Here is a 26,155-nt window from a genome sequence, read left to right on the forward strand (position 1 = left end):
GTGGGACACTAGATGAGTTATATAAAGAGAGCCTTTAAACTTGGTAAAATTTACAGGTAAACTAGAATTCCAATAAATGTATCAGGTGTTCTCTTGCACTTTGAAAATAACCTCCCCTGGGTGCTTGATGAGAAAGTAGGTTCCTCATACTTATGATTTTAGGCACACACTTTTGGTACACATAGCATTTATATATGCTGTTCAATTGTAATTTGTTTAGTTTATTGATAATACCAATGTCCATGTTTAAATAAATGCACTTTCGTTATTGATGGAATGGCATAAAGCTCTTAATCAGATTGGCGCTCTAGCTATAAAATGCCATAGGGCTAGAGTCAATTGTGGAGACGTTCAAACCGTGGGCTGCCGGAGCATGGGGTTTTAGAATTGCACAGCTAGATTAAAGTTAAGTTACTGTGCATCTTCATTAGAAGTGTTCAATTAAAGTCCCTCTAAAATATTGCTTACATTCTGGACCTGATTTTAAAATGGATAACGTTTGGAGTTAGGCCTCAGCTTTAAAGGTACAGTAAAGTCAAAATTAAACTTTCATGTGTCTGATAGAGCATGCAATTTTAAATAACTTTCCAATTTACTTCTGCTACTCAAATCTGCTTTTTCTTAGTTTTACTCTTCAATAAGACTCATAAGTGCACATCTTTAGTACTCAATGGCAGCAGTGTTTTGCAACATTATTTGTAGCTTTGTTATACAATGTCGGGAAATACTACTGCCATAGCATACTAAAGACATGCACACTCCTGAGCTCTTAAAAGCCTAACTAGTTTTACTGTTCAGTAAAAAATACCAAGACAACAAAGCAAATTCGATAACAAAAGTAAATTGAAAAGTGGTTTTTAAATTGCTTTCTTTATCCAAATCGTGAAACTTTAATTTGGACTTTTCTGTCCCTTCAAAATACCATGATTCTTTCAAAATTGGCCCTTTTAAGCCTCCTTCAGGGGAGGAGCAGAGGTTAAGGTCAAGCCCCTACTTTTTGTGCCGGTGTTCTAACTTTTGTCTCGACATATAAAAAATTCCAGACCTGCGTCAATTCAGCTGTTGGAGGTGTGTGGCGCTCACTGCAGATGCGCAAATAACCAACCTCACAAAACCAGCTCTTGTAGTAAAAGCAAAGGGTCGGAGTTATATGGGCATAATCCTTCATTACGCATGCGCTCCAGACACTGCACATGCGCAAGCGACCTGATCAGCTGAATAAAGGTCCAGGATTGATACAGGCGAGTTGCCTTCAGTGCGCATGCATGCGGTGACTGAAGTACAATGGGAAAAAATATGCAATTTAAAAGTTCTGCAGTTTATACTGGGTGCCACCATTTTATAGCTCATGTATTGCTATTATAGGAGCAGTGTACTTTTACATATCTGCTCTTGTACCTTTCACTGCAGTTTAGCTCACATAATTTTGTGAAACGCTACGATTTACAATTGGAACTAATAAAGGACTTTCATGAAGTAAAAAATACGCTTCAAACAAGGAGCTTTCAGCATGAAGTATGTTGTACTTCATGAATGAGTCTCCTTTATTTGTTCCATTTGTAAATCCTAGAGTTTCACAAACTCTAGTATTTACAATCACTTTAACTTTGCAGCACTGCTCTACGTTAAAGTTCTCTTCATGCTCTGGCTGCACTAAGTTTTCCTTAACACAGTGCATCCAGGGCAAAGTGCTGTTTTAAGTGAACTTTCAAATATGCTGTAACACTGCAAAGCAGCTGTGCTTTGATTGTTGACTGGCTATTAGGGAATTTTTCAAACCTGCCCCCTTTCTTAGTTTACAAAGCTTTTACATTTATTTTTTTATTACTGCATTTCTAAGTTGGACAAAGTGAAAAGGAAACAAATGTATTAGACATTTTACAATTTCTTTTTTGTATGCAGTAAATTTTAAAATGCAATTTTCAACTACTGCACTATATTATAAATTAAAAAAAATGCTTTATTCTCCAGTTTACCAACACACAGCAATTTAACTGGTGCATTAGTGTAACTGCCTAATTTAAAGTGATGGGAAACCAGAGCGTTTAACAAACGCTATGATTTACCATCACTTAAATAAACAGTTTCTCATTTTGTAAAAAAAACTGTTAAACTCTAAGGCAAGTATATCGCTAACTTAGCGCCTCCAGCCACCCACGACACATCAAATGAGGTGACATCTCCACCTCTAGACAAATAGCCGTGCATGTCAACTGACATCCTAGCACTGCTATTGGTTTAGAGGTGAAAACGTCACCTCATTGGAGAAAGCACTGTGCCATGAGTGTCCGAAGGCACTGTTAGTGATATATATGGGTGACTACACATACAATAGTAGCCTCAAGGGGACGCTCTTTCGAGGAATCAAAATTATAAAGTCCATACAAAGTTGATGTAACTGAACCACTCCTAGGCAGCTCTTTGTGTTTTGTATTTTTCAGATGATGCCTTTTGGGAGGCTGACCACCTCATCAAAGGCACCAGATGGCCTGGTAGTCTCAACTGATGGAAGTGAAAAAGAATAGTAAGTTTAACTCTCAAGGAGACAGCACTTGTAGGGTGCAAATTGGGCAGTGCTGGAACTTCGTAGTTGCCCAGCTAACTAACTCCGGTTGTTCCAGGGAACTTCTGGGTCAGAGAGATGGAAATTCTCCTATGATGAGAGCACAAAACACATGGCACAGTACGGCAAAACACAAAATGTGGATGATAGATTGGGTATTCACAAGAGAAAAGCATCTCCAGGTGCAATAAAAGCAGGCTGAACCTTCATACGCCCAGCTGACTGAATAACCAAATGGACACAGGATGCTCTCCAAGGTCCCAAAAATGGCAAATAATAAAAAGCAAGTGTAAATGAGATTTGTTTTGATGTGTTGTGCCATGTTCTTTGTTCTCTCAACCAGAGTTGGTTAACTGGGCAACTACAAATTATCAGCATGCCTGATTTGCACCCTACAGGTGCTGTCTCCTTGTGAGTTGAACTTGCTATTCTTTTTCACTTTCATCAGTTTTTTTTTTAACGAAACAATGAGACAAGTTTACTATTAGTGATGGTAAATCCTAGCGTGCGTTAAATCTTTGGATTAACCATCACTTTAAAATGTAATTTTAATTAAAAATGACACGCAGAAAGTGAATAAAAGTTCTGCCTTGGGACTCAAGCATTTTTGCTCAATCAAAAGTGCTTCACACACTTCAGTTTGCACTTCATTACTTTTGTGTTAAACACAAGTTTTTGATAGACAAAAAATGCAATGCAGTCTAAGCGATTACAACCTCGGTGCCTTTTTCCACCTATACCCTGCCCTTTCCCTTATTCTACCATGACATGGCAAGTGTCATTGTAAGCTCTAAAAATGTTATGCTGCCAGTCAGCTGCTGCTTGTGGTTTCCATGGGATAGTACAGTGTCGCTGCTCCTGCGCCTTACATACTCTAGCACCATCCGCAGAGGCCTGCCTTTCCACTGCCCTTGTCTGTCAATGCATTATTGGTCCAGAGCTTAACTTGTTGCTGATACATTCGAAAGTGGCATGTGTAGCTGTCCTCTACCAGCAATGTTCATCTTTGGATCAGCATTGTTGCTGATCTGGAGTTAAGTTTGAAGTGTTTAAACCAGTACACTATTATCCTGTACAAGTGGTGCCAAGGAAATGACCATGGCCCAGGGGAAATACCTTTTTACATTTTGGCTGTGAGAAGTAAATCACGGCTGCACTTCCAGTTAAACCATTGTTACATAGCTGAAGGTTGCTTCAGTTGCATGCTGAATTTCCCTGCCTGTCAGTGAATTGCACTGGGTGCTGTGTTTCTGATGCTTGTCTCGTGTGGAGCTCTGATTCCAAAGCAGCAGGAGTGGGCATTAGCCCAACAGCTCAGAGGCTTGTTTAAGTCAATGCTGTATCTGAAGTCTGCCCCTTGAACCTCTTCCTGCTTTAAACAGACATGAAACTCGAAACATTTTTTCTTGATTTAGAGAATACAATTTTAAACAACTTTCCAATTAACTTCTATTTAATTAGCTTCCTTCTCTTGTTATCCTTTGCTGAAATGTTTATCTAGGTAAGCTCAGGAGCAGCACAGAACCTAGGTTCAAGTTGTTGATTGGTGGCCGTATATATAGATTGTGATTGACTCGCACGTGTTCAGTTACAAACCATTAGTGCATTGCTGCTCCTTCAATAAATTATACCAAGAGAATGAAACATATTAGATAATAGAAGTAAATTAGAAAGTTGTTTAAAAATTAGTCACTATCTGAATCATGAAACAAATTGGTTATGTTCCTTTAAGAACATGCTGAGACAGTACAGCTGCAACATAAGAGAAATGTGCTCCCTTAAAATTTTAATTTAAAAAACAATAGTTTACTGGTTAAATCAATCACACATTCAAAACTACCAAAAGTGTGTAGTTTATTTTATAAACTAGTACTAAAATTCTGTTCTGAATATTTTTTTCTCTCTAAAATGTAGCTTGAAATAAGTTGTGTGTAAAGTTAAGCTTATTGCTTGGTGAACTTGATCATTGCATGAACCATTAAAAGGATATACAACAAATTATTTTGTAATTCATAACCATTGTTTCCAAATTTAATTTCTGGTTCATAGTTAATGTTACTTGGCAAATGGAGTTTAAAAACTATTGTATTTGAACAGTGGAGAAAATTGTGAAACAGATGCAAGCTTTACTCCAATCTTGTCTCAACATGCATATATTCTGCTCTAAGCACCAGTGCTATTTGTGCTATGAACTTTAGTGTACAATAAAAAAAAATAGCCATTCCCCAGTTTTGCATAAGTCATAATTTTTTTTTTTAACCTCCTGATTTACATTGGATCTAAGCCTCTGCAGACTGCCCACTTATCTTAGTTCTTTTGACAGACTTGCAATTTAGCTATTCAGTGCTGACTTTTAAATAACTCCACCAGGAGTGATTGTGTCTTTTAACAAAGAATACCAAAAGAACAAAGCATATTTGATGATAAAAGTAAACTTGAAAATGATTAAAAAATGCATGCCCTATCTTAGTAATGAGTTTAATTTTTACTTGACTGTCCCTTTTTAATTACACTAACCACTTGGAAATTATCTGCTAATATCACTTTAGTATAATGGAGGCTAAAATGTGCTATCTTTCTCTGTAGGTATTAGAAAGCCGAAGATGGCAAACATAGACAAGTAAGTATAAAATTTAGACTTAATTCAAAATAACTTTTTTGTTTAACATGGTATAGCTAAATGTGTTTATCCATGCGTACCTAACCAAGGTCATACGAAAATTTTGAATGTTATATGCTATGGACGTTAATGCATCACTTAAATTGTGAATGTGCTGCAAATTTTAATTCAGCTCTTGCCTCCTTGTAGCTTACAGCGCCAGCCTTTATGCAGAGCTATTTTCTGCCTTGCTGCGCCAAGAGCTCTCAGAACTTTTCTGTGAGCATAGCATTTCAAGCTTGCCTTTAAGTGGTAATGTATTCACTTGTTTAATTGTCACATGACAAATTAGTGCGAGTTGATTGGGCTTCAAGGTTAGTCATTGGGCCACTTTCTCAAGTGAATCTTCTTCTCCTGGTTAATTGTGTACATTGCTGTTCATAGTATGAACTTGTCAAATATCTCAAGGCAATGGGAATCTTTTATGCATAAAACCTTAAATATATTCTTGTGGACTTTTCGCAATGTTTTTGGGTAACTGTTATGCGTTATAACTTCATAATGAATGTGTAACCTGTGGCTATTATGCCGCTAGTCAATATAGTTAATTTGCTTCCCATGTTCTAATTGTTGGAGTTGTTGTTTTTAATGTTCGGGTGGGGTGGCAGCATTTTCTCTAACCTGTGAGCTTGTGCACATGCTCAGAAGGATCTGGTTCCCTAGAAAGCATGCATATAAAACCTCTGCGACATTTGATAACCGCAGTAAATTGGACAGTCTTAAAACTGCATGTTCTATAGAATTCATGTTTGTTTTGACTTGCCCTTTTAACAATTTAAATGTTACTAAAAATGGTGAATAACAGTACTGTTTAAATAGCAGACAGAAAATTCATAATGCTTTGGGTTAAACAAAGGCCCAAAAGGTAATTTTTTTTTTTTTTGCTGTTTTATTCTCCATTCCAAACTTCCTCAGTGACCCTTATTGGCCATATAAAACAAACCTTGCCATATTTAATATGGCAGCAGTCTTTGCAGCAGATATCCTTAGCTCACATATAACCCTACCTAGCTTTATTCAACATACCAAGAGACCAAAGCAAATGTGAGAATATAAATAAATTAATTGTAAGATATCAATTTGCCACAGTTCATAAAAATGTTACTTCTTCCCCCCCCCCCCCCCCCCCACCCAAAAAAAGCAAAGAACAGGCTGAACTTGACCAGCAAGATATGGAAGATGTCGAAGAAGTAGAAGAAGAAGAAACTGGAGAGGAGGCAAACAGCAAAGGTATTACTAACTTAACAAATGCCTCTTTAGCCATTTTATGTAAAGACCAAAACACCAGAAAGCAAGTAGACAAGTGGTCTGCAACACAAATAAAATGTTGGCCTCGCTCTAGGTTTAGCATGTAAATTTGCTTAAAGGGATACTAAACCCAAATTTTTCTCTTTAATGGTTCAGATAGAGAATGCAATTTTAAGCAACTTTCTAATTTACTCAGTATCAATTTTTCGCCGTTCTCTTGCTATCTTTATTTAAATGCAGGAATTTAAAGTTTAGGAACCAGCCCATTTTAGGTTCAGCACCCTGGATAGCACTTGCTTATTGATGGCTTCATTTAGCAAACTAATAAGTAAGCATAACTGAGGTTCTCAACCAAAAATGGGCTGGCTCTTAAGCTTTAAATTCCTGCTTTTTAATTAAAGATAGTAAGAGAACAAAGAAATTGATTGTAGGAGTAAATAAGAAAGTTGCTTAAAATTGCATGCTCTGTCTGAATCATTAAATAAAAATTTTGGATTTATTGTCCCTTTAAGAGTAAATTACATTAAGTTAACTAATGAAAGTTTTGCTCCCTGTATATGCTATACTAGGGGTTGACAAATCTGTTTAAAAGTTAGGAGCCAGAAAGAATATGTAGGAGCTCGGCAGTAGTATTTGTATAGAGATATATGGCGAATAAGCTCAAATTTTAGAAGCCAGTAGCTCTTGGGTTTGTCAATCCCTGTGCTATACTGCAATAAAAAAAACACTAATTTTTCTTATGATCTCCTCTGTAAAATGCCATTAAAGAGCATTGAGGGCCCTTAAATGTTAAAAGGTTTTTCTTTATCTTAGTTACCCCATGCCATAAAAGTATACTTGCAAATTCAGAAGTTTTTGACCATGTTGGCGGATCTGCATTCTTAAATATATCCTGGTTAGACGAAATTGTTATCTCCTTTGAATGAGAATCTATGTGGAGCTTCCACTTAAGGTGTTGCCGTTGGAGACTTCGCCTGATTTCAAGTCATGTTATCATGATTAAAGGGACACGAAACCCATTTTTTTTTCTTTCAAGATTCAGAAGTAAATTAGAAAGTTGTTTAAAATTGTATTCTCATCCAATTTGTTTCATTCTCTTGGTATCATTTGTTGAAGGAGCAGCGATGCACTAATGGTTTCTAACTGAACTCATGGGTGAGCCAATAAAATATATATATATATATAATCTCATAATCCACCAATCAACAGCTAGAACCTAGGTTCTCTGCTGCTCATGAACTTGCCTAGAAAAACATTTCAGCAAAGGATAACAAGAGAGAGAAGCAAATTAAATTTAGAATACAATTTTAAATAACTTTCCATTTTACTTCTATCTGAATCATGATAAAGTTTGGGTTTCATGTCCCTTTAACCCTTTGAGTGCTAAGCACTTTCCCACCTGGGTGCTAAGCTTCTTTTTTTTTAAGGTTTTTATTTTTTGAATTTTTTTTTTCTCCAGATCCCCAAGACTTACACTTTTGTAAAGGTTAGGCGATTACCTTTCCATCGGTGGGTCCTGGGTCTGTTGCTGCTTAGCATGCTCCTGTACTTAACATTAAGTATAAATAAAGTTGCGTGACATTACCGCGCATAACAAGAAGCCCCCGCAATGCCTCACTATGCAGGACTGATCGCTGGGGTGGGAGCCCCCAGTTCTCCCTCAAGGTGGGAGAGTGCTAGCGACGGCTCAGCTGTCGGCTCTCAAGGGGTTAAGTTTGTCCCACTTTTGTCTGCAGCACACATCACATTTTGGGGGGTCGGGGGATGTGTGTATGTGTGTCAGTCTTGTAGGCATCACTTTTAAATACTGTCATATTGGTGTTGAATTTAAAAGCCTGTTTTGAATTGAAATAACAAAATTTCCTCTTGTCAGCAAAACTGACAGCCCAGATGATGCAGAATCCCCAGATACTAGCTGCTCTTCAGGAACGCCTGGATGATCTTGTTGGAACGCCAACAGGTTACATAGAAAGGTGTGTAAGTCATCTAGAAGTGCATTTAATTTCATATTTTCCTTGTGTAGTCTTTAAAGCGTGTGCCAACTTTTTAATTTTTTTTATTTTTATGGCTTGTCTCAAAGCTGCCTTGTCTGGCACTATTATCTTAAGTTTTCTCAGTACCAAGAGGTCCCTTTAATGCTGGGTATGGCACACTGTCTTTAAAATAAAATACATATTTGTGCACTTTAATCCTCAGCTTGCCAAAAGTAGTCAAGAGAAGAGTTAATGCACTTAAGAATCTTCAAGTAAAATGTGCGCAGATAGAAGCTAAATTCTATGAAGAAGTTCATGAGCTTGAGAGAAAGTATGCTGCTTTATATCAGCCCCTTTTTGATAAGGTAAGACTATGCAGCAGTGTGCTATTGTGTAAATTTGTTTTTATCTTCAGTGGTTTAATTTTGTTTTTCCTTATAGAGAAGCGATATAATAAATGCCACATACGAGCCCACAGAGGAAGAATGTGAGTGGAAAGTTGATGAAGATGAAGCAATTTCAGTGAGTAAATAACTTGTTTCATAACTAGATTATAAACTAGGGATGAGCATTGGTTTTCGGAACAATAAAAGCATATAACAAATGGCATTTGTTTTCTTTGCATCCTGAAGATGCAACCATCCAGAAACTAAAATTGTGCATTAATGAACATTTTTGTTTTCGGATGTTGCTTTTATGATGCAGGCGGGCTCTAGCCAATGAATGAAAACCAGGAAGAAGCAGTGTTCTATCAGCCTGACAGTGGAAGCTTGTGCCTTTTTTTTTTTTTTTTTTTTTTTTTTTTTTTTTCCTGCCCATTCAACAATCTCATTGGGAGGGATTGAAGTCAGTGGGAATGTTACATCCTAACATTTTGAGCTTCAGACCAGTGTGCTAGCAGTACCTGTCTACTGTGCCCCCTCAGACTTTTGCTAATATATAATCTACTAATGCTTGTGCCACTGCCTTCTTTTAAAGAGATTAAAAGTGTCGTTAAAAAAAAGAATAATAAAAAAAATCTTTAGGGGCGTAATACTCATGTTAAATCACTTTCAAGTGATTACCATATCAACTGTAAAAAGCAGACAAATGATTTTACCTCAATTACTTCAGCTCACCAGAGTAAGTGCTGTGTAAACGTTTAACTTAAAAGGACACTAAACCCAAACAATTTCTTTCAATATTCAGATACAGAATAGTTTTAAAAAAAAGTTTCCAATTTACTTCTATCATCAAATGTGCTTTCTTCTGTTGAATGGATACCTAGGTAGGTAGCTTGCACATGCCTGAAGCACTGCATGACAGGAAATAGTGCTCCTGTTAATGTATAACATTGTTGCAAAACTGCTGCCATATAGTGCTGTATATATGCATGCGCACTGAAGCTTACTTCCCAGCTTTTCAACAAAGGATAAGAAAACAAAGAAAATTGGAAAGTTGTTTAAAATTGTATGTTGGAATCATGGGACTTTGTGGGTTTTATGTCCTTTTAAGCTTCTGTCCAGCTAAAGTTGGGGGGAAAAATGTCACATCAGCAGTGCTGAGGGGTAATGCTTTACCTTTGCTGTGATTTCATAGAACTTACTGAATAGGAAAATGTGAGTGCCTGCACATGCCAGATGCATACAGTGGGGTGGGAATAGTTGGGAAATTTGAGGGTTTTTTAACATGTTCAGGTGATATTTTCTAGTCCACTTTTTACATCTTTCATGTGCTTCAATATTTGTGTATCCTGTCACTTTAATATTTTAAAAAAGTTATTTCTTACTTCTATTGTAAGGTGAAAAAGTTCCTTACATAGCTGCTAGCGGCTGCAGGTGGACTGGTTGTATCTCAAAGGGACTTTTGTTTTCAGTACTAATTTAATAGGTTTAAAAGTTAGTTGTATCTCTTAAAGGGACATAATACTCCTATGCCAAAGCAATTAAAAGTGATGCTGCATAAGTGTTAAACGCAGGCATGAAAATATCACCTAAACATCCCTATGTAAAAAGGAAGATATTTAACCTAAATGTCTTCAATTCATAAGAGTAAGTGCTCTGAACAGAGCTGCTGCAAGTTTTTTTTAAAGCACAATGACCAATAATCAGTGGTGATAAAGTCTTGCTTTGCTGTGATCTCAATATTTCACTTAGAGAAAGTCTACTCCAAAACGTTTGTTTAAAGATAGATAATCCCTTTATTAACCTTTCCCCAGTTTTTACTTAAAGGGACAGTAAACACCAGAATTTATGTTTAAAAATGTAGATAATCCCTTTATTACCCATTCCCCAATTTTGCATAACCAACAGTTATAATACTTTTTACTTCCTATGTTTACCTTGTATCTAATCTCTGCAAACTGCCCCCTTTCAGTTCTTTTGACAGACTTGCTCAGCCAATCAGTGCTGACTCCTAGGAGCTTCACGTGCCTGAGCTCAATGTTATCTATGTAACGCATGAACTAATGCCCTCTAGTGGTGAAAAACTGTCAAATGTTTTCAGATTAGAGGCGGCCTTCAAGGCCTAAGAAATTGGCACATGAACCTCCTATGTTTAGCTTTCAACTAATACCAATAGAACAAAGCAAAATTGGTGATACAAGTAAATTAGAAAGTTGTTTAAAATTACATACCCTATCGGAATCATGAGTTGTGTTTTTTTTTCTGTCCCTTTAAACATTTTTATATAACTTATTACCTCTGCCTTGTTTCTAAGCCCCTTCTGACAGCCCCCTTATCACATGGCTATTGACTTGCATTTTAACCAATTACTGCTGTGTCACATGAATTGGCTATCTCTTGTGAAAGCTAAAGCATGTGATAAGAGCTTGTACGTAGTGGCTTAGAAACAGACATTTAGGTTCAAAGGGACATTAAACCCAACAATTCTTTCATGATTCAAAGCATATAATGAACAACTTTCCAATTTACTTCTATTACATTTTCTTCATTTTTCTTATCCTTTGTTGAAAAGCAGCGATGTAATCTTATGTGTCACTATGGCAGCAGTTTTGCAACAATGTTATGCAGTAGCACTAGATGGCAGCACTATTTCCTGTCATGTAATGCTTCAGGCATGTGCATGCTGCCTACCTAGGTATCTCTTCAATAAAGAAAATCATGAGAATAAAGAACATTTGATAAAGCACAATTTAAAAAAAAAATCCAATTTACTTTTTTTGAATAATGAAAGTGGGTTTTATGTCCCTTTTTTAAATGTTAAAGTATATTAATATGTTGGTTGTGCAAAGCTGAGGAATGGGTAGTAAAGGCGTTATCTTAAACAATAAAAATCCTGGGTGCCAATACTTTGTAATAGATATATAGATATCTATCTTAGATTTTCAGGTGATATTTTCTAGTCTGCTTTTTACAGCGGTTGCATCACACTCATGCTTCAACATTTGGGTATCATGTCCCTTTAACCATCACCAGTGAATGCTGGGGTGCTTGTGGCAGAGGTGGACAGATTCCCTTCCTGCTCACTGCTTCATAAATGCCTTATGTATGTTTTTTCCATTCCTATATAGAAAACTGCTTCTAGCTAGTTCATCAAACTAAGGATTGATATCCATTCCGTTCTATATTAATATAGCTCAGTGTTACCCATAATTATGCCAGCCAGGTGTCTAGATGAAGTAGCTTGGTGAGGGCAGTAACATTTTATTTTTTATCTATCCAAAGCACAAATTGTGTAATTTTTAACACATGTAATGATTTCTACAATAAAAAAAACTTATTTCTAATTTTAGCTTAATATTGGCTAAAAGTTTAGCTGGGTGGTGCACATGATAAAAAGGTCCTGAAGAGAACACTGGCTAAATAGCACTTTATGCTTATAACTTGAGACTATTGGCCCAGTTTGGTCAGGCCATATGTGAGACTATTTGTCATGATTGAAACATATTTATGTTCTATCTAGGGAGACTTGAAAGAAAAAGCAAAACTTGAAGAGGAGAAAAAAGATGAAGAAAAGGAAGACCCCAAAGGAATCCCTGAGTTTTGGCTGACTGTGTTTAAAAATGTTGATCTCTTAAGCGACATGGTCCAGGTAAGGCCTTAACTTTATTTTTATTTTTTTCTCCAATATTGCTAATCTGTTGTTAAATCAGTTTTTAATCTTCTCTATAGGAGCACGATGAACCTATTTTAAAACATTTGAAAGACATAAAAGTAAAGTTTTCTGACGCTGGCCAACCTATGGTAAGACATACTGTTCCCCTGAGGGACTTTTTTTAATTTTTCAAAAGCAAAACTTCTCCCAAGTTGTACCTTATTGGAGGAGCCATCCTATGCTTTATTCCAAAAATAGACAAATGTATAAAATGCCTGGTTTATCAGTAATCTGAAAGCCAAATAAGTATGAATTGAGAAGAATTTTCCTTTGTCACCTGCATGCATTTCATGTAATTTAGCTCTTAAAGTGAAGGTCAATTTTTGCATATTGCAATACACCATTGTAAACCTTAATATACAAATATTAGTCGCTAAGTTTATATTTATATAAAACTCTTCTTTTTCAAACAAAATATATTTATAAAATACCTCTGTTATTCTATTTGCTCCGCCCCTACCACACTTCCTTATTTATCTGTTGTTGTGACGTCGCTGTAGTTCCTACAAGCAGACTACGCTCGTGCACAACAGTATCTTCTAAATGCGCATGCGTATTGTACACTCAGTAGCGCAGAACAGTAGCTCAGTAGCGCAGTTTTTTTAACGCATGCGCAGAACGTTGTAGTGACGCGAGAGAAAAGAGGCTGGACGCCACGGGGTTAGACGATATTTTGGATACCAGAAATGTCAATCAATAACGGGAGTATGGCGGGCGGTTAATACGACGAAAACGGAGATGAATTAAAAGGTGAAAAATAACTATTTATAAATAAATTGATGAATGAACATAATACTTAATTTTAGTCAGCTATTGAACAATGTTAAGCAATGCGCCAGACTTGACCTTCACTTTAAAATTGAGCAATTTGCAGATGTTGAAAAGGGGGCAAAATATACATAATGAAACTAACATTGTAATATAACTTGTTTTTATGTAAAATCTGTTTGCTGCCCCTTCAATTGTCAAACTGTTAGGGATGGTCTTGGCCTATTAGATCACTCGCCATATTAAGGTATGTGTATGCAGTTGTCTAAATTGCAGTTACTAGACATGGATTGAGACTTTTTTCTTTTCTTTCCCTTTTTGTTTTTTTTTTGTTTCTCTCTCCAGAGCTTCACTTTAGAATTTTACTTTGAGTCAAACGATTACTTCACAAATGAGCTGTTAACAAAGACCTATAAAATGAGATCTGAGCCTGATGAATCTGATCCCTTCTCTTTTGATGGTCCAGAAATTATGGGCTGCACAGGGTGAGTGCCTTGCAACTAGTTCTTACCCGCAATCTAAAAATGTTTTCAATGTTGGCTATCTTACTAGTAGTGAGTAATTAAATCATGGTTTGACATATGCTCCAAACTGTAGTCTAAAACATGACCCCCCCCCCCCCTCTTCTGTGTGTGGTGTGTTTTTTTTTTTTTTTTCTTTTTTTTCCAAGGCTGATAAGAGACCCCCCTCAAACATGTATAGTAGCATGCTCCCACAACTCTCCCATTAGCTCTAACCCCTGACATCAGACTACATGTGCCAGCACAATGAGGGGTTTGTCTACAACAAGTTACTAGAAGGTAACCTTGTACCAGCGCACATGGTAATACACCATTTAAGTATGGGAGTGATGCATTTCACTTAACAATTATGAAAATGGAAGTTTATCTACAGCATGGTTAAATTACTTGGAATCTACTATTAAGCAAGAAATAAAATATTGCTGGGTACACGAATGCTTTATCACCTCTGGAGCATGTTCTTTATTAGAGGCAGGCTGGTTACTGAGCACATTAACTGTAGAATGCCATACAGAATTTACATAAATGGTAATGATGGGTGGCGAAATATGCTTACAGGTTGTGTGGGGCTACATTTTTTTTTTTTTTCTCTGTGTAAAGTGCTACTGACATTGTCCCAGGATGCACCTTTAAATTAAGAGAAATTCTTAGGACTTTACTGGCAATACAGACAGATCAGCTCTAATTAGACTGATTTATACAGAGCATTCAATTTTAAACAACTTTCCTATTTACTTTTTAATTAGCGTCCTGTTATCCTTTGTCAAAAGGTTTATCTAGGAAAGTTCAGTAGCAACACAGAACCTAGGTTCTAGCTCCTGATTGGTGGCTGCATAAATATACCGATTGTCATTGGCTCACCCATGTGTTCAGTTAGAAACCAGTAGTGCATTGCTGTTCCTTCAACAAATGATACCAATAGACTGAAACAAATTTGATAATAGAAGTAAACTGGAAAGTTGTTTAAAATTGTATGTTCTACCTAAATCATGAGAATTTTTGGTTTGCTTGTCTCTTTAATATGGGTAGTTTTTATAAATGAAACATTGGATGCCCTCCTAAAGCAGACATCACTGGCACTGCATCAAAACTGACAAGTACCTGATATTGTGTTTATTGCAGAGTGAATAAGCAACATAAGTATTTGCATACCTGAACAGCTAGGCACCAAAGTGTAGCCCAGCATCTCTCCTCTCTCCCCCCCCCCCCCCCCCCCCACTGGATACAGTATTTCTTCCAATATTCTATTAAATTTTGTATTAAAGATTTGTTGAATAAGTAGCATGCCTATGTCTGTACTCTGGCAGTTGTTTTGCAAGAATGCTTTTGAGCAGTAGGTTGCATAGTATAGAACACTGTAAAATGTGATTTTCATGCTTTTGGGTGTAAAAAAGTTGGTTTTCTAGGTTGGCATTTGAAACAATTTAAATGCAGTTTCATTTATGAACTGTAAAAATGGTACAGTCCAGTTTGAAAGTTACTTGACTGCTTCCATTATATAAACAGGAACAATGAGCAATTGTAAATGGTACATTATACATTTGCCGCAAAGCACTTGAACTATATCAACTAGTATACCTTTAATTTCATTCTGCCTAATTTCAGAACATTGCAAAACCTAATTAGTTTTACCATCCACTGTGTTCTCATGATATTGTGTTTTTTTTTTTTTTTCTCTCCCCTCCCCCCTATTTATAGTTGCCAGATTGATTGGAAGAAAGGAAAGAATGTCACATTAAAAACTATAAAGAAGAAACAAAAGCATAAGGGTCGGGGCACAGTGAGGACTGTTACAAAAACTGTTCCTAATGATTCATTCTTCAATTTCTTCAGTCCTCCGGAAGGTAAAGTGTTCTAAATTTACTTTAGTATTGGCTGAAGTATCATGTTCACAATTGCAATGCTTCCAGATTGTTTGGAATATTTGTGGCAAACAATCACAATACAACAAATGTCAGTGTGCGCATGGATTAGCAATTTTTCCTTATGCGTTTTTTAATTTGTGGTTGGTTTTTCTTTTGTTCCCAGATAGTTCAGTGACGTTTTAATACAATTGCATGCTCTCTACTTTTGAGCATGTAACCTTTACGTTACTGACACTGAATGGTTTAAACATATGGATAGTCTCACTCAGATGCAGCAATGTTGGCTCTGAAGCATGTGATTGACAATCCAGCCAATTTTAAATGGGCATATCCTTTAATAGGTTATGATTTTAATGAGTAAAACCATTTCCAACTCGGACATAAAGGAACAATGTCTCATACTTAATGCAGACTATAAAATGTTTAACAAGGGATTTGGAACATATTAGACAGACTCAACATTTTTCATGATTCAAATTATCCAGTTCTATTTAACTTGCCATGTATTGCTTCAGACTTGACTCTTCAGCAAAGAATATCATGGGAGGAACATAAAAGTAAATTTTTAATTTTTTTAATTAAATTTGCTAATTGTATGACCTGTCTGAATCAGGATATTTTTGGGTTTCATATCCATTGTTTAACGGACAACTGTCTTTACAGTACAGCAGTTTTGTTATCTAAACTATTTGGGACCAGTATAAGGTTTGTATTTTGGAATATGTTAATCCTTTAAAACTGGATGGTTGCAGAGGTGATGGAACAAAATAGATGCAATATTAACATGTCCAAAATAAAGCTTTTACATGTAAACTAAAGGTAGTTATAGAATTTAATTTTAGAGTACCCTCATAAGGTACTATAATCAGTAAGGTGTTTGGTTTTTCTAATTTTAAAAATTAAAGTTGTTTTGGTTTTTTGAATTTCATAATGTCATATTTGTGGCTTACACCTGTACTAGGGTTGGGCAGAGTAGTCTAAGCTAACTGTAGTGGGTAAGGGTTAAGACAAAGGGGTTAATAAATTTCCCTTAGCATGACAGGTTATAGAGATTGCTTATTGTATATCACTTCCAATACTAAAAACTTTATTTTTTTTCTTCTAGTACCTGAAAATGGAGAATTGGTAAGTTGAAATACAGTTTTACCATTTGGGTTTATCGAGTATTTTTCTTTCTAGGGACGTGACGGTCATGATTTTGTTACCTTTCTTGGTTGAAATGTAGTTCCCTTTCAATGATCCAATAATGAATTAGTCTCATGAGTGTGCAAATCATCTTGCAGCAGAATGTGTAGAGCTTACACAAACCACTCGTAGAGAGAGCCTTTAGAATGCTGCTGCTTCAACCACACTAGTAAAACTCTGATAAACTAGGCTAGTAAACATTACAACTGGTCATGGCTAGAAGTGCTGATTAAGAAAAATCCCAAGTGGTTTTTTTTTTTTTTTTTTTGCTAATGTCAATCTATTTCTAAGTATAAGTAGAGCTGTGGGTGTGCCCTGCTGGTACTCGGCAATGCATCCAAGGAGACTAAAACTTGAGAATCAAGTAAATTAGGTTTTGTTAATTGCATGTTCATCTGAATTGTGAAAATGTTAATCTTCCTTGTCAATTTACATAAATTAGAAAGGTAACTGTACATTTTATTTTTTGGAAATGTGAATTTAAAACCTTTAGAAAACGGTAACCTATTTCACCCCATGGACATGTGGCAGTCAAAAGGAACAATATCCATTTAAAGGGCCACTAAACCCAAAATCTTTCTTTAACGATTCAGATAGAGAATAGAAATTTAAACATTCCAATTTTCTTCCATAATTTTGCTGCATTTTTTAAATATCCTTATTTGAAGAAAAAGCAATGCACATGGTGAGCCAAGCACATGATGCTTCTATGTGCAGCAACCAATCAGCAGCTAGTGAGCATATCTAGATATGCTTTTCATCAAAGAATATGAAGAGAATAAAACAAATAAAATATAAGTAAATTAGAAAGATGTTTAACATTACATTCTTTCTAAATCATAAAAGAAAAATGTGGGTGGCATGTCCCTTTAAGTCTGAAATATTGTAACAAGTAGTTAACTGCTAAGCTGAATTTTTGAACTGTATATACATAATTGAAGCAGCTCATATAAATCCATGAATTTTCTATTCAAGCACATTCTCGTGCAAAGAAATAAATAAATGGTTGTAAAATAGACTGAACTGGGGAGGACATTGAAAGTAAGCTTGTGCATTTGTATCCTTGGTTAGATCCAAATGCAGAAGTAAGCGCTCTTTGGCTCTTTTCAGAGCTGGATTGATCCAAATGCACAAGCCTAATTGAAAGTATATTTGGTATCTTTGTGTTTAAGATGCTCTTCAAATGCATTTAGCTTTGTAGATTAAGAATATGGTAAAACATTTTAATTAGCATGTGAAGAATTCAAAATGTTAGACATGAATGTGCTACATAAATGTTTTTTGGTTTTCATAACGTAGACAGTTTTAAATTTAACAGGTTTAATTTTATATATATATATATTCCTTTTTATAGGATGATGATGCAGAGGCTATACTCACTGCAGACTTTGAAATTGGGCACTTTCTTCGTGAACGAATCATACCTCGTTCAGTGCTATATTTTACTGGTGAAGCTATTGAAGATGATGACGATGATGTGAGTATTAAGATCAATGAGATGTTTCCGTCCTAAAATAAATCATTGTGATGGGCATGGACAGTCATCCAACTTAAACTTGTTTGTTATACTTGTATTAAGAATATGGGCTTGTAGTTTTTCCCTTTCTGGGGCATGAATGCACTTATTGCTACTTTTTTTTTTTTTTTTTTTTTTAACCCCCTTTTCCATGCCTCTGGCTGTAATGCCCAATATGTAAAACTTCCCAAGTCAAACAGTGCTTCTGCAGCTCTCATGAGTAACACTGTTTGTATTGAAAGTTCTGCTCTGTAGCATGCCTTAACAGAAAACGCTACCAGAATGCCATCCCCTCTTTTGCTTCTATACAATATGTGAACCACCATGCATGATACCACATCCATAAGGATATGTATATCTAGCAAGGTTTGAGGGGAAAATGCAAAAACGGATGTATTCAACAAAACAAAGCTGCCTTATGCTTTTTTAAAAAAAAAAAATATATACAGCACCAAAAGACTTTTTTTTTTTTTTTTTTTATTAAAGAAAAAAATCCTAATTTGTTGCAATCAATGAGTCTAAATTTGTAATAGGTAGTCTGTACTTGACTGATGTGAAACTTAATGGTTTTAACTTAAGGTTCACCCCAAAAACATTTTTTTTTTCTATTTTAGTATGATGAAGAAGGCGAGGAAGCAGATGATGAGGTAGGTAACACAATTTTAAGATGACAGTATTTTCCCCTCTCTGGATATACTATATTAAACTATAAAGAAACACAGTAAGTTTGCATTAACCTGTAATTTAACACTGTCACAGGGATATTACTCAATCATTTACCAAATATGGTAGCAACAAAATTGTTAAACCTAACATTTTGAATAAAGTGCATTTTCTTTTATTTTTAAAATTCTTGTGTAAAATGGCCTTTTGAGAATGCGTATGGATATTTTAATGAGACCAATTATTTTACAGGAGGGAGAAGAGGAGGCAGATGAAGAAAATGACCCAGATTATGAACCTAAGGTAGGAGTTTTAGTCTGTATAATTAGAATTCTGTTAATAAAGGCATGTGGAATTAAGCATAATGCATTGCATCCAGTCCACTTGGGTATTGAGCAGGAAACCTAATGTTCACATGTTCTTTCTGAGGTTAGAATAAGACTTTCATGTAGCTAGAAATGACTCTTCCAAGCTACAAAGTGCTTCACATGAAAACTAGCTGTCTTAATGACTTGAAGTCTAAAGTGTATGATTATAGTCTGTATGGCATAATGTGCAATGGGTAGCAGAGAGATGCATATTTAAAATGCTTCAGCAATGCAGCCAATGCACAACTGTTGAATGCACAGACACATTACAGTAAGCTTAAAGGGACAGTATACACTCATTTTCATATAACTGCATATAATAGACACTACTATAAAGCATAAGATGCACAGATACTGATAAAAATCTTTAAAAACGTACTTATAACTTAGTTTAGCTCTGAAAAGGTAGTTGGAAAGCCCACTGCAAGTGGGAAATAAGACACTCCCCCCTTTTGCATATAAAAAGACTTTACACAAACGGGAGCATGCTACAATAGGTAGCTGGTGGTATTTTTTTATAACTTTGGGGCTTGGTTAGGAGTCTGAAAATTAGAGCAATGTTATTTAAAAATAAGCAAAACTACATTTTTAAAAAAAAATACCTTTATTGGCTATATAAATCTACAAAACATTTAAGTAAAGAGTGTATAATGTCCCTTTAAGGCCAGGTTTAAGATACTGAAATTCAGTTCCATATGCCGACTGATCCACATTTTAAAATGCCTTTAATGCTCCCCTTCCAAAGCATGTTGGCTTTTGTTGCAATTATATAACAAAGTCGAAAAACAAAGCTTTGTAGACTAATTCTCTAAGAGAGCATTTTAAATTTTTCCTTATTAGGTTTAAATGATGTCTGTAGAATTCTTGCCCTGGGTATGTAATCCTTGCCATTGAGCCTCTTAATACACTAATGGTCTTTGTTATGCCTCACAGCACTAATCTTTACTACGTTGCACTTACCTGTATTTACATTTCTAAATATCACTTAAGTGGACCTAACCAGCAGTTGTCTTATAGTGCTTACTTTAATATAAGGGCAAGAGTTTGTTTTAACATAGGGATTTTGTTTAACAGCATTTTTCACTTGATTCAATTCTAAAACAAATGCACATTATCCTTTCAGTCCAGCTTTATAAATAGCTCACTTTTTAAAGTTTTCCAAAACTAAACCCTTACGAAGGTATAGTATCAGATTACACTGATCTGGGTGATTTGTTTTTCAACTGGTGTGGTGTACACTTTGGTCTAATGGAATGCTTATGAAACTCAACTTTTTTGTCTTCACAGAAAGGTCAAAATCCAGCAGAATGCAAACAACAATGAAGCAGTGTGTATGTGGCCTTGAGGATTACCTGCACTGTAATAAATTAAACTATTAGTTACTTACAGCCTTATGTTTTGTATCTTGGTAGAATTACTTCAATTTTTGTTAAAAAAACAAATAAAATTAAAACATGTAAAAATCTGTTAAAATAGTAACATCATTCAACCTAGCGTTTTAATAGTGTACTTCAGACATTGGTAAGATGCAGCATGATCAGTTTCATAGGTTTTTCCGGTTATTGTGAGGTCTCTTGCCATGTAACTATTCAAATACAGATATAAAGATTTTTAAAGATTCCTAAGATATATTTAGAGATTCCCTTCAAAACCAAAGTAATTTCAGTCCAGTAGTTAAAGGTTAAAATCTGCTTGCAATAGCTGTGCCTTCATTTGTTCTAGAAATGCAGTAATAACCTTGGAAATGGTACATTTCAGACTAAACTTGCCTATCAATTTCCAATCAGACCATGTCCATTGCTCATCTGCTTGTTTATGCTATGGGTTTTTGTATTTTATGTGACTGTGACAAAATTCTAATGGTCAACGTAATAGGTTCTTGTTTACCACTGGGGTGTGAATAAAACCTAGTATTTTCAGAAGTCTGTCTGTTTCACTATTTTGCATTACATTGGCAAATATTGCATCAATTATAAATAAATTTGTTATTGAACAGTAAATATACGGTAGACCTAATGTATTATCAAAGAATAACATAACTATAAATGCTTCTGCATATTCTAAGTTTTATATATGGAATAGAAGTGTAGAGCTTTAGTTAATATAAAGTAATGTGCACCACCATGTTTAGCTAGCTTTTCCGCTGACTCCCATTTAAAATAGTCTTACCTTAAAAGGATAGGCTGGAGCACGACATCAAATTTACTTCTGTAATCAATTTGCATAATTATCTTTATACTTTTAGAGTAATTCTAGGTGTGCTCAAGAGAATGCATGTCTCGTGATCTGGCAGCAAGCAGTCTTTGTAACTGTAAAATACTGTTATAAACATGGTTGCATGCACTGCAATCATTGAATGGTAGACTCATACATGATCCTACAATCTTATTGGTCTACCTAGATTTACTCCAACTATTATGGAAAAAATGCACCCTACGTTTAGCATTGCAAAACACTTGTGCAACAACTCCCACTCTCGTACAAAAGCAGGACTTGTCAATCACCCCATTCAGAGGATTTAGGAAGCAGCTGTTTAAATGTCTAACATACAACATAAAGGGGATTTTTATGACAAACCACTATTAAAATGTTTACGGTTTAGTACCTGTAGATTTGTAGGGCAAATGTTTATAAAGAGGTTGTCTGAGATCTACAGTCAATACCCAAAGTTAAATGCAAGCAAATGAAGAGGTAACCTATGTGTGTGTTGCCTCTTCTGGCAACCGGGACTTAACACAGGCTATGATTATGGCTCTCAGCCGAAACATGTAAGTCGTTGGTGCTACGCTCACAAGCTCTTCTAATCTTTTCATTGCACTGTTCACCCAGAGCATTTTCCACTCAATATTTTTAATGGATTGAATAAATTGTTTTGTTTAAATTTCCACAAGTGCTGCTGGGACTCTTGTCTACTTCACTTGAGATGAAGAAAAAATTATCAGTCATAACTTTCCTGTGCCATCAAGTTGGTACTGGAGACCAGGAACAATTGAGAAGAAACCTGAACTTATGGGAACGTCTTGACATTTTTTTTTTTTTCCACCCAATATCTTCTGTTTTAATGAAGCTATCTGTGTTAAACTAATGTTCCTGACCTAAATAAACCATTACCAGGCATACTTGTAGATACATCTCCATTGGTGGTGATTCTTATCGGCTAGTTATTACTCATTCAGATAAAAAACATGCAATTTTAAACATTCGTTTTTTGTTTCTATTAATTAGCTTCATTCTCTTGTTATCCTATGTTGAAGTATTAGCAATTCACTAGGCACTAGCCGAACAAAACGGGGTAAGACAATGAGATGCATAACCACCAATAAGCAGTGTAGTGTACTGTTGCTCCTGTCTATGCTTTTCAGTAAGGGATGTCAGAACAAAGAAATTTAAATCGGTGTTACAATTTTACGGTAACTTTCAAATTGTCTATTTGAATCATAAATGCCCCTTTTAAATGGATTAGTCAAAATGAAACTTAACAGTATGAAACTCATTTTCCAGTTATTTTTCTTCCTGAAATTAAAGTTGTTTTTTTTAAGACACGAGTCCACTGATCATCTTAAATACTAATGGGATATTCACCTCCTGGTCAGCAGGAGGCGGAAAAGAGCACCACAGCAGAGCTGTTAAACAGCTCCTCCCTCCCACTCCAGTCATTCTCTTTGCCTACGTTAGTGATAGGAAGAGGTAAAGTGAGGTGTTAGTATAGATTCTTCAATCATTATTTTTAAAGTAGTTAAAGATTGTGCTGCTTTGTCCTAGGGTGTAGCCATAGTCCATTTCAGTCTCTACAGGAGAGCTTTTGGTGGCTTTAAAGCAATGGGAACTTGTGGGACATAATTCTCACTGCGCCTCCCATACTGATGCTGCCCTGTCAATGAGAACCTGAAGGATTTTTATTCAGGAATTTTGTTTTCTTTCCAGGTCCATGGGAGCGAGATGACCTCTTAAACATGGAAACCACCTTACTGCCTAGCAGAAAATGAGGTAAGTGCTGACCTTTTTTCTAGGATAGAGATCTCAGAAAGTTAGGGCACTTTCTTAAACTTACATCTAACCTCATTTAATTTGGATTCAGATTCTCCTAGTTTTTGTAGGGGATTTTAAGGCAGTTAAAGGAACATTCCCGGTCTAATAAAGGCTGACTGGGTGAAAGACAGTAAGCCGCAATGTACATTTCTGTAAACGGATATAGACATGTGGGAGATGCATAATGTCTATTTGTTGTCTACAAGCCCTAACTGGGCTAACAACAAGGAATCTGTGTAATGCTTATGTAATCGGGTGCACAGTAGAGAAGCGCTTCTACCGGTGAAACTAAAGCGGCTATGTACTGACATGCTGTTCTGTCTGCTTGATCCCTGGGGCTATTTTTAATAATGGCGACCAGGAGATTTCATGTTCACTTAGTCTACTTGTGTGGGTACAGTGTGTGCAGCGTTGCCACGATGACAGCAATGTTGCGTATTTTAACTTGTGCAAGGGTGACTGAGCACTATTTTGGGGTTTAGCCTTTGCTCCCGGCGCCCTTTCTCAGATAATTGCGACCGGGAGATTACTGGGATAACGCCCATGAGAGGTGGAGTTGACTAACGGCGCCAAAGTTTTCTCTTCTCCCTTCTGTCAGTGTGATAACATGGCGCAGTATAAAGGACTCTTCCTTCCTGTCACTTCTGTGTATTGGAAGACTTGAAGGAATTTTTTTGATTACATGATTGCGCTTCAGTCGGTATAGACAGTCCGTCGCTTCAGCTGGGTAAGCTGAGGTATGGAGTACTGTCGTTCCTCTCATGCATCTTGTACAGTTTTGTCCTAGGGAAAATAAAGATGTTACTTTTTGCCATTTAAAGGGACAGTAACACTTGCTATATGTTGAATATTAGCAACTGGTTGAGTTTTTATTTATTCTCCTATATGTGAGACGTGTTAATTTTTCTTTCTCACATGCAGTACCCTGCAGTTCCCATCTGGAATTGCTGCACAAGACATTGCTTTAATGTCATGGCAATGTCTATAAACGGCAATTTAGCTGGCTTCTGCACTCTAAATTTTAAAAGTAACATTATTTCAAAGAGACACGTTTGTGTAAATTTTTAATTTTCATTTTTTGCTGAACTTGCGCCTAAGGCGTTAACTGTTTAGGAGTCTGTGGACTGATCCATCTATGCCACTTTTTTCTCTAGTGTCCCACAATTTTTCTAGCCCACGTGCAGTGCCCTGCATTTCTTCTCAAACTCCACCCGGAGTTGCTCTCTATTTCATGCATTATGTTTTTACCACATGGTAGACATTTCTAGAGGATGCTATTACAAATGGTTCTTCCCTGTTACCTGAAAGAGGAAGATACTTCGGGATTATCTGGGAGAGTATTCTCAGACTCGGATGAATGACTATTTGATCCTGAGGTTTTTTTTAGCTTTCACACCTCCATTTTGTTACTTTAGGAGGTTTTAGCTACCCTGGGCGACTCCAACACTACTGGTGTAGTCTATTCTAGTGCGGCCAGTGAGTTATAGGGAATGTGGTCTCGTCCATTTCTTATATTTTAAAATGATGTTTCTCATAGCCGTCTTAGGAAGGAGTATTTTCCAGCCTAGCTAAGTACTATATATAATATTCCTGTTTCACAAAAAAAGAGGGAACCTTCAGACCAATTCTAGACCTCGAGAGTTTAAACAAGTTTCTCAAGGTATTGTCATTCCAAATGGAAACTATTCGTTCCATTGATCCAAGAGGGTCAATTTATGACAACAGTGGATTCAAAGGATGCGTATCTACATGTTCCCATTCACAGGGATCATCGCAAGTTCTTAAGGTTTGCATTTCTGGGCAAACACTATTAGTTTGTGGCTCTTCCTTTTGATCTTGCCATAACCCCCAGAATCTTCACAAAGGTTCTGGGATCTCTGTTGGTGGTACTTCGATCAAAAGGCCTTGCAGTGGCGCCTTATCTGGACGACATTCTAGTTCAGGTTCCATCCTTACAGCTAGCAAGATCCCACACGGACTTGGTGTTGTCCTTCCTAAGACCTCACGGCTAGAAGGTGAATTTCGAAAAGTTCCTTAGTTCCAAATACAAGGGTGATTTTCGTAGGAACCATAATAGACTCTGTCTATGAAGAGTTTTCTGACGGAAGTCAGGAAATCCAGGATTATCAATGCTTGTCTAGCCCTTCATGCACTGAGCCACTGGTAGACGAGTGGACTGGAGTTAATCCGGCTGATGGTAGCGGTAATGGACATGCCGATTGCGCGCTCCCATCTCGGATCTCTGCAGTTGAACATGCTGAGACAATAGATTCGGACTTGTCCCCTCGGTTTCTTCTGGAGCAGGAGACAAGGGACTCTACAATGGTGGTTGTCTCTGGATCATCTCTCCCAAGGAACATGCTTTTGCAGGCCATCTTGGGTGATTGTGACAACAGCTGCCAGCCTTTTTGGATTGGGGAGCAGTCTGGGGCTCTCTAATGGCTCGGGGTATTTGGACTCGGGCAGTGTCTGTTTTACCCATAGACATTCTGGAACTGAGAGCGATCTAAAATGCTTTTCTGGCCTGGCCCAGTTAGCCTCGGTTCAGTTTATCCGGTTTCAGTTGGACATCATGTCAGTGGCCTACATGAAACATCAGGGAGGAAAAAGGATTTTCTTCGCGATGACAGAGGTATCACAAATAATTCAGTGGGTGGAGGCCCATTCTTGCTGTATGTTGGCGATCCTTATCCCAGGGGTGA

General features: G+C 36.5%; 1 protein-coding gene across 2 annotated transcripts in view; it reads left to right on the forward strand.

Annotated features, from left to right (window-relative positions):
* The window catches only part of NAP1L1 (nucleosome assembly protein 1 like 1), a 22,613-nt gene extending 1,267 nt beyond the window's left edge, over positions 1-21,346 (forward strand). The window contains exons 2-16 of one of the 2 annotated variants that reach the window (XM_053716770.1): positions 5,150-5,183; positions 6,364-6,452; positions 8,344-8,443; positions 8,667-8,808; positions 8,885-8,965; positions 12,347-12,475; positions 12,556-12,627; positions 13,652-13,791; positions 15,526-15,671; positions 16,798-16,817; positions 18,232-18,354; positions 19,008-19,040; positions 19,309-19,359; positions 20,265-20,297; positions 20,712-21,346. In XM_053716770.1, the coding sequence (XP_053572745.1) occupies positions 5,167-5,183; positions 6,364-6,452; positions 8,344-8,443; positions 8,667-8,808; positions 8,885-8,965; positions 12,347-12,475; positions 12,556-12,627; positions 13,652-13,791; positions 15,526-15,671; positions 16,798-16,817; positions 18,232-18,354; positions 19,008-19,040; positions 19,309-19,359; positions 20,265-20,270 (1,149 nt within the window). In that variant the 5' untranslated portion in view covers positions 5,150-5,166 and the 3' untranslated portion in view covers positions 20,271-20,297; positions 20,712-21,346. The remainder of the gene's footprint in view (positions 1-5,149; positions 5,184-6,363; positions 6,453-8,343; positions 8,444-8,666; positions 8,809-8,884; positions 8,966-12,346; positions 12,476-12,555; positions 12,628-13,651; positions 13,792-15,525; positions 15,672-16,797; positions 16,818-18,231; positions 18,355-19,007; positions 19,041-19,308; positions 19,360-20,264; positions 20,298-20,711) is intronic. The other variant, XM_053716769.1, reaches the window with a different exon arrangement.
* Positions 21,347-26,155: the final 4,809 nt, after the last annotated feature.

Source organism: Bombina bombina, chromosome 6 (genome assembly GCF_027579735.1).
Source record: "Bombina bombina isolate aBomBom1 chromosome 6, aBomBom1.pri, whole genome shotgun sequence".
Classification (NCBI taxonomy): Eukaryota; Metazoa; Chordata; class Amphibia; order Anura; family Bombinatoridae; genus Bombina; species Bombina bombina.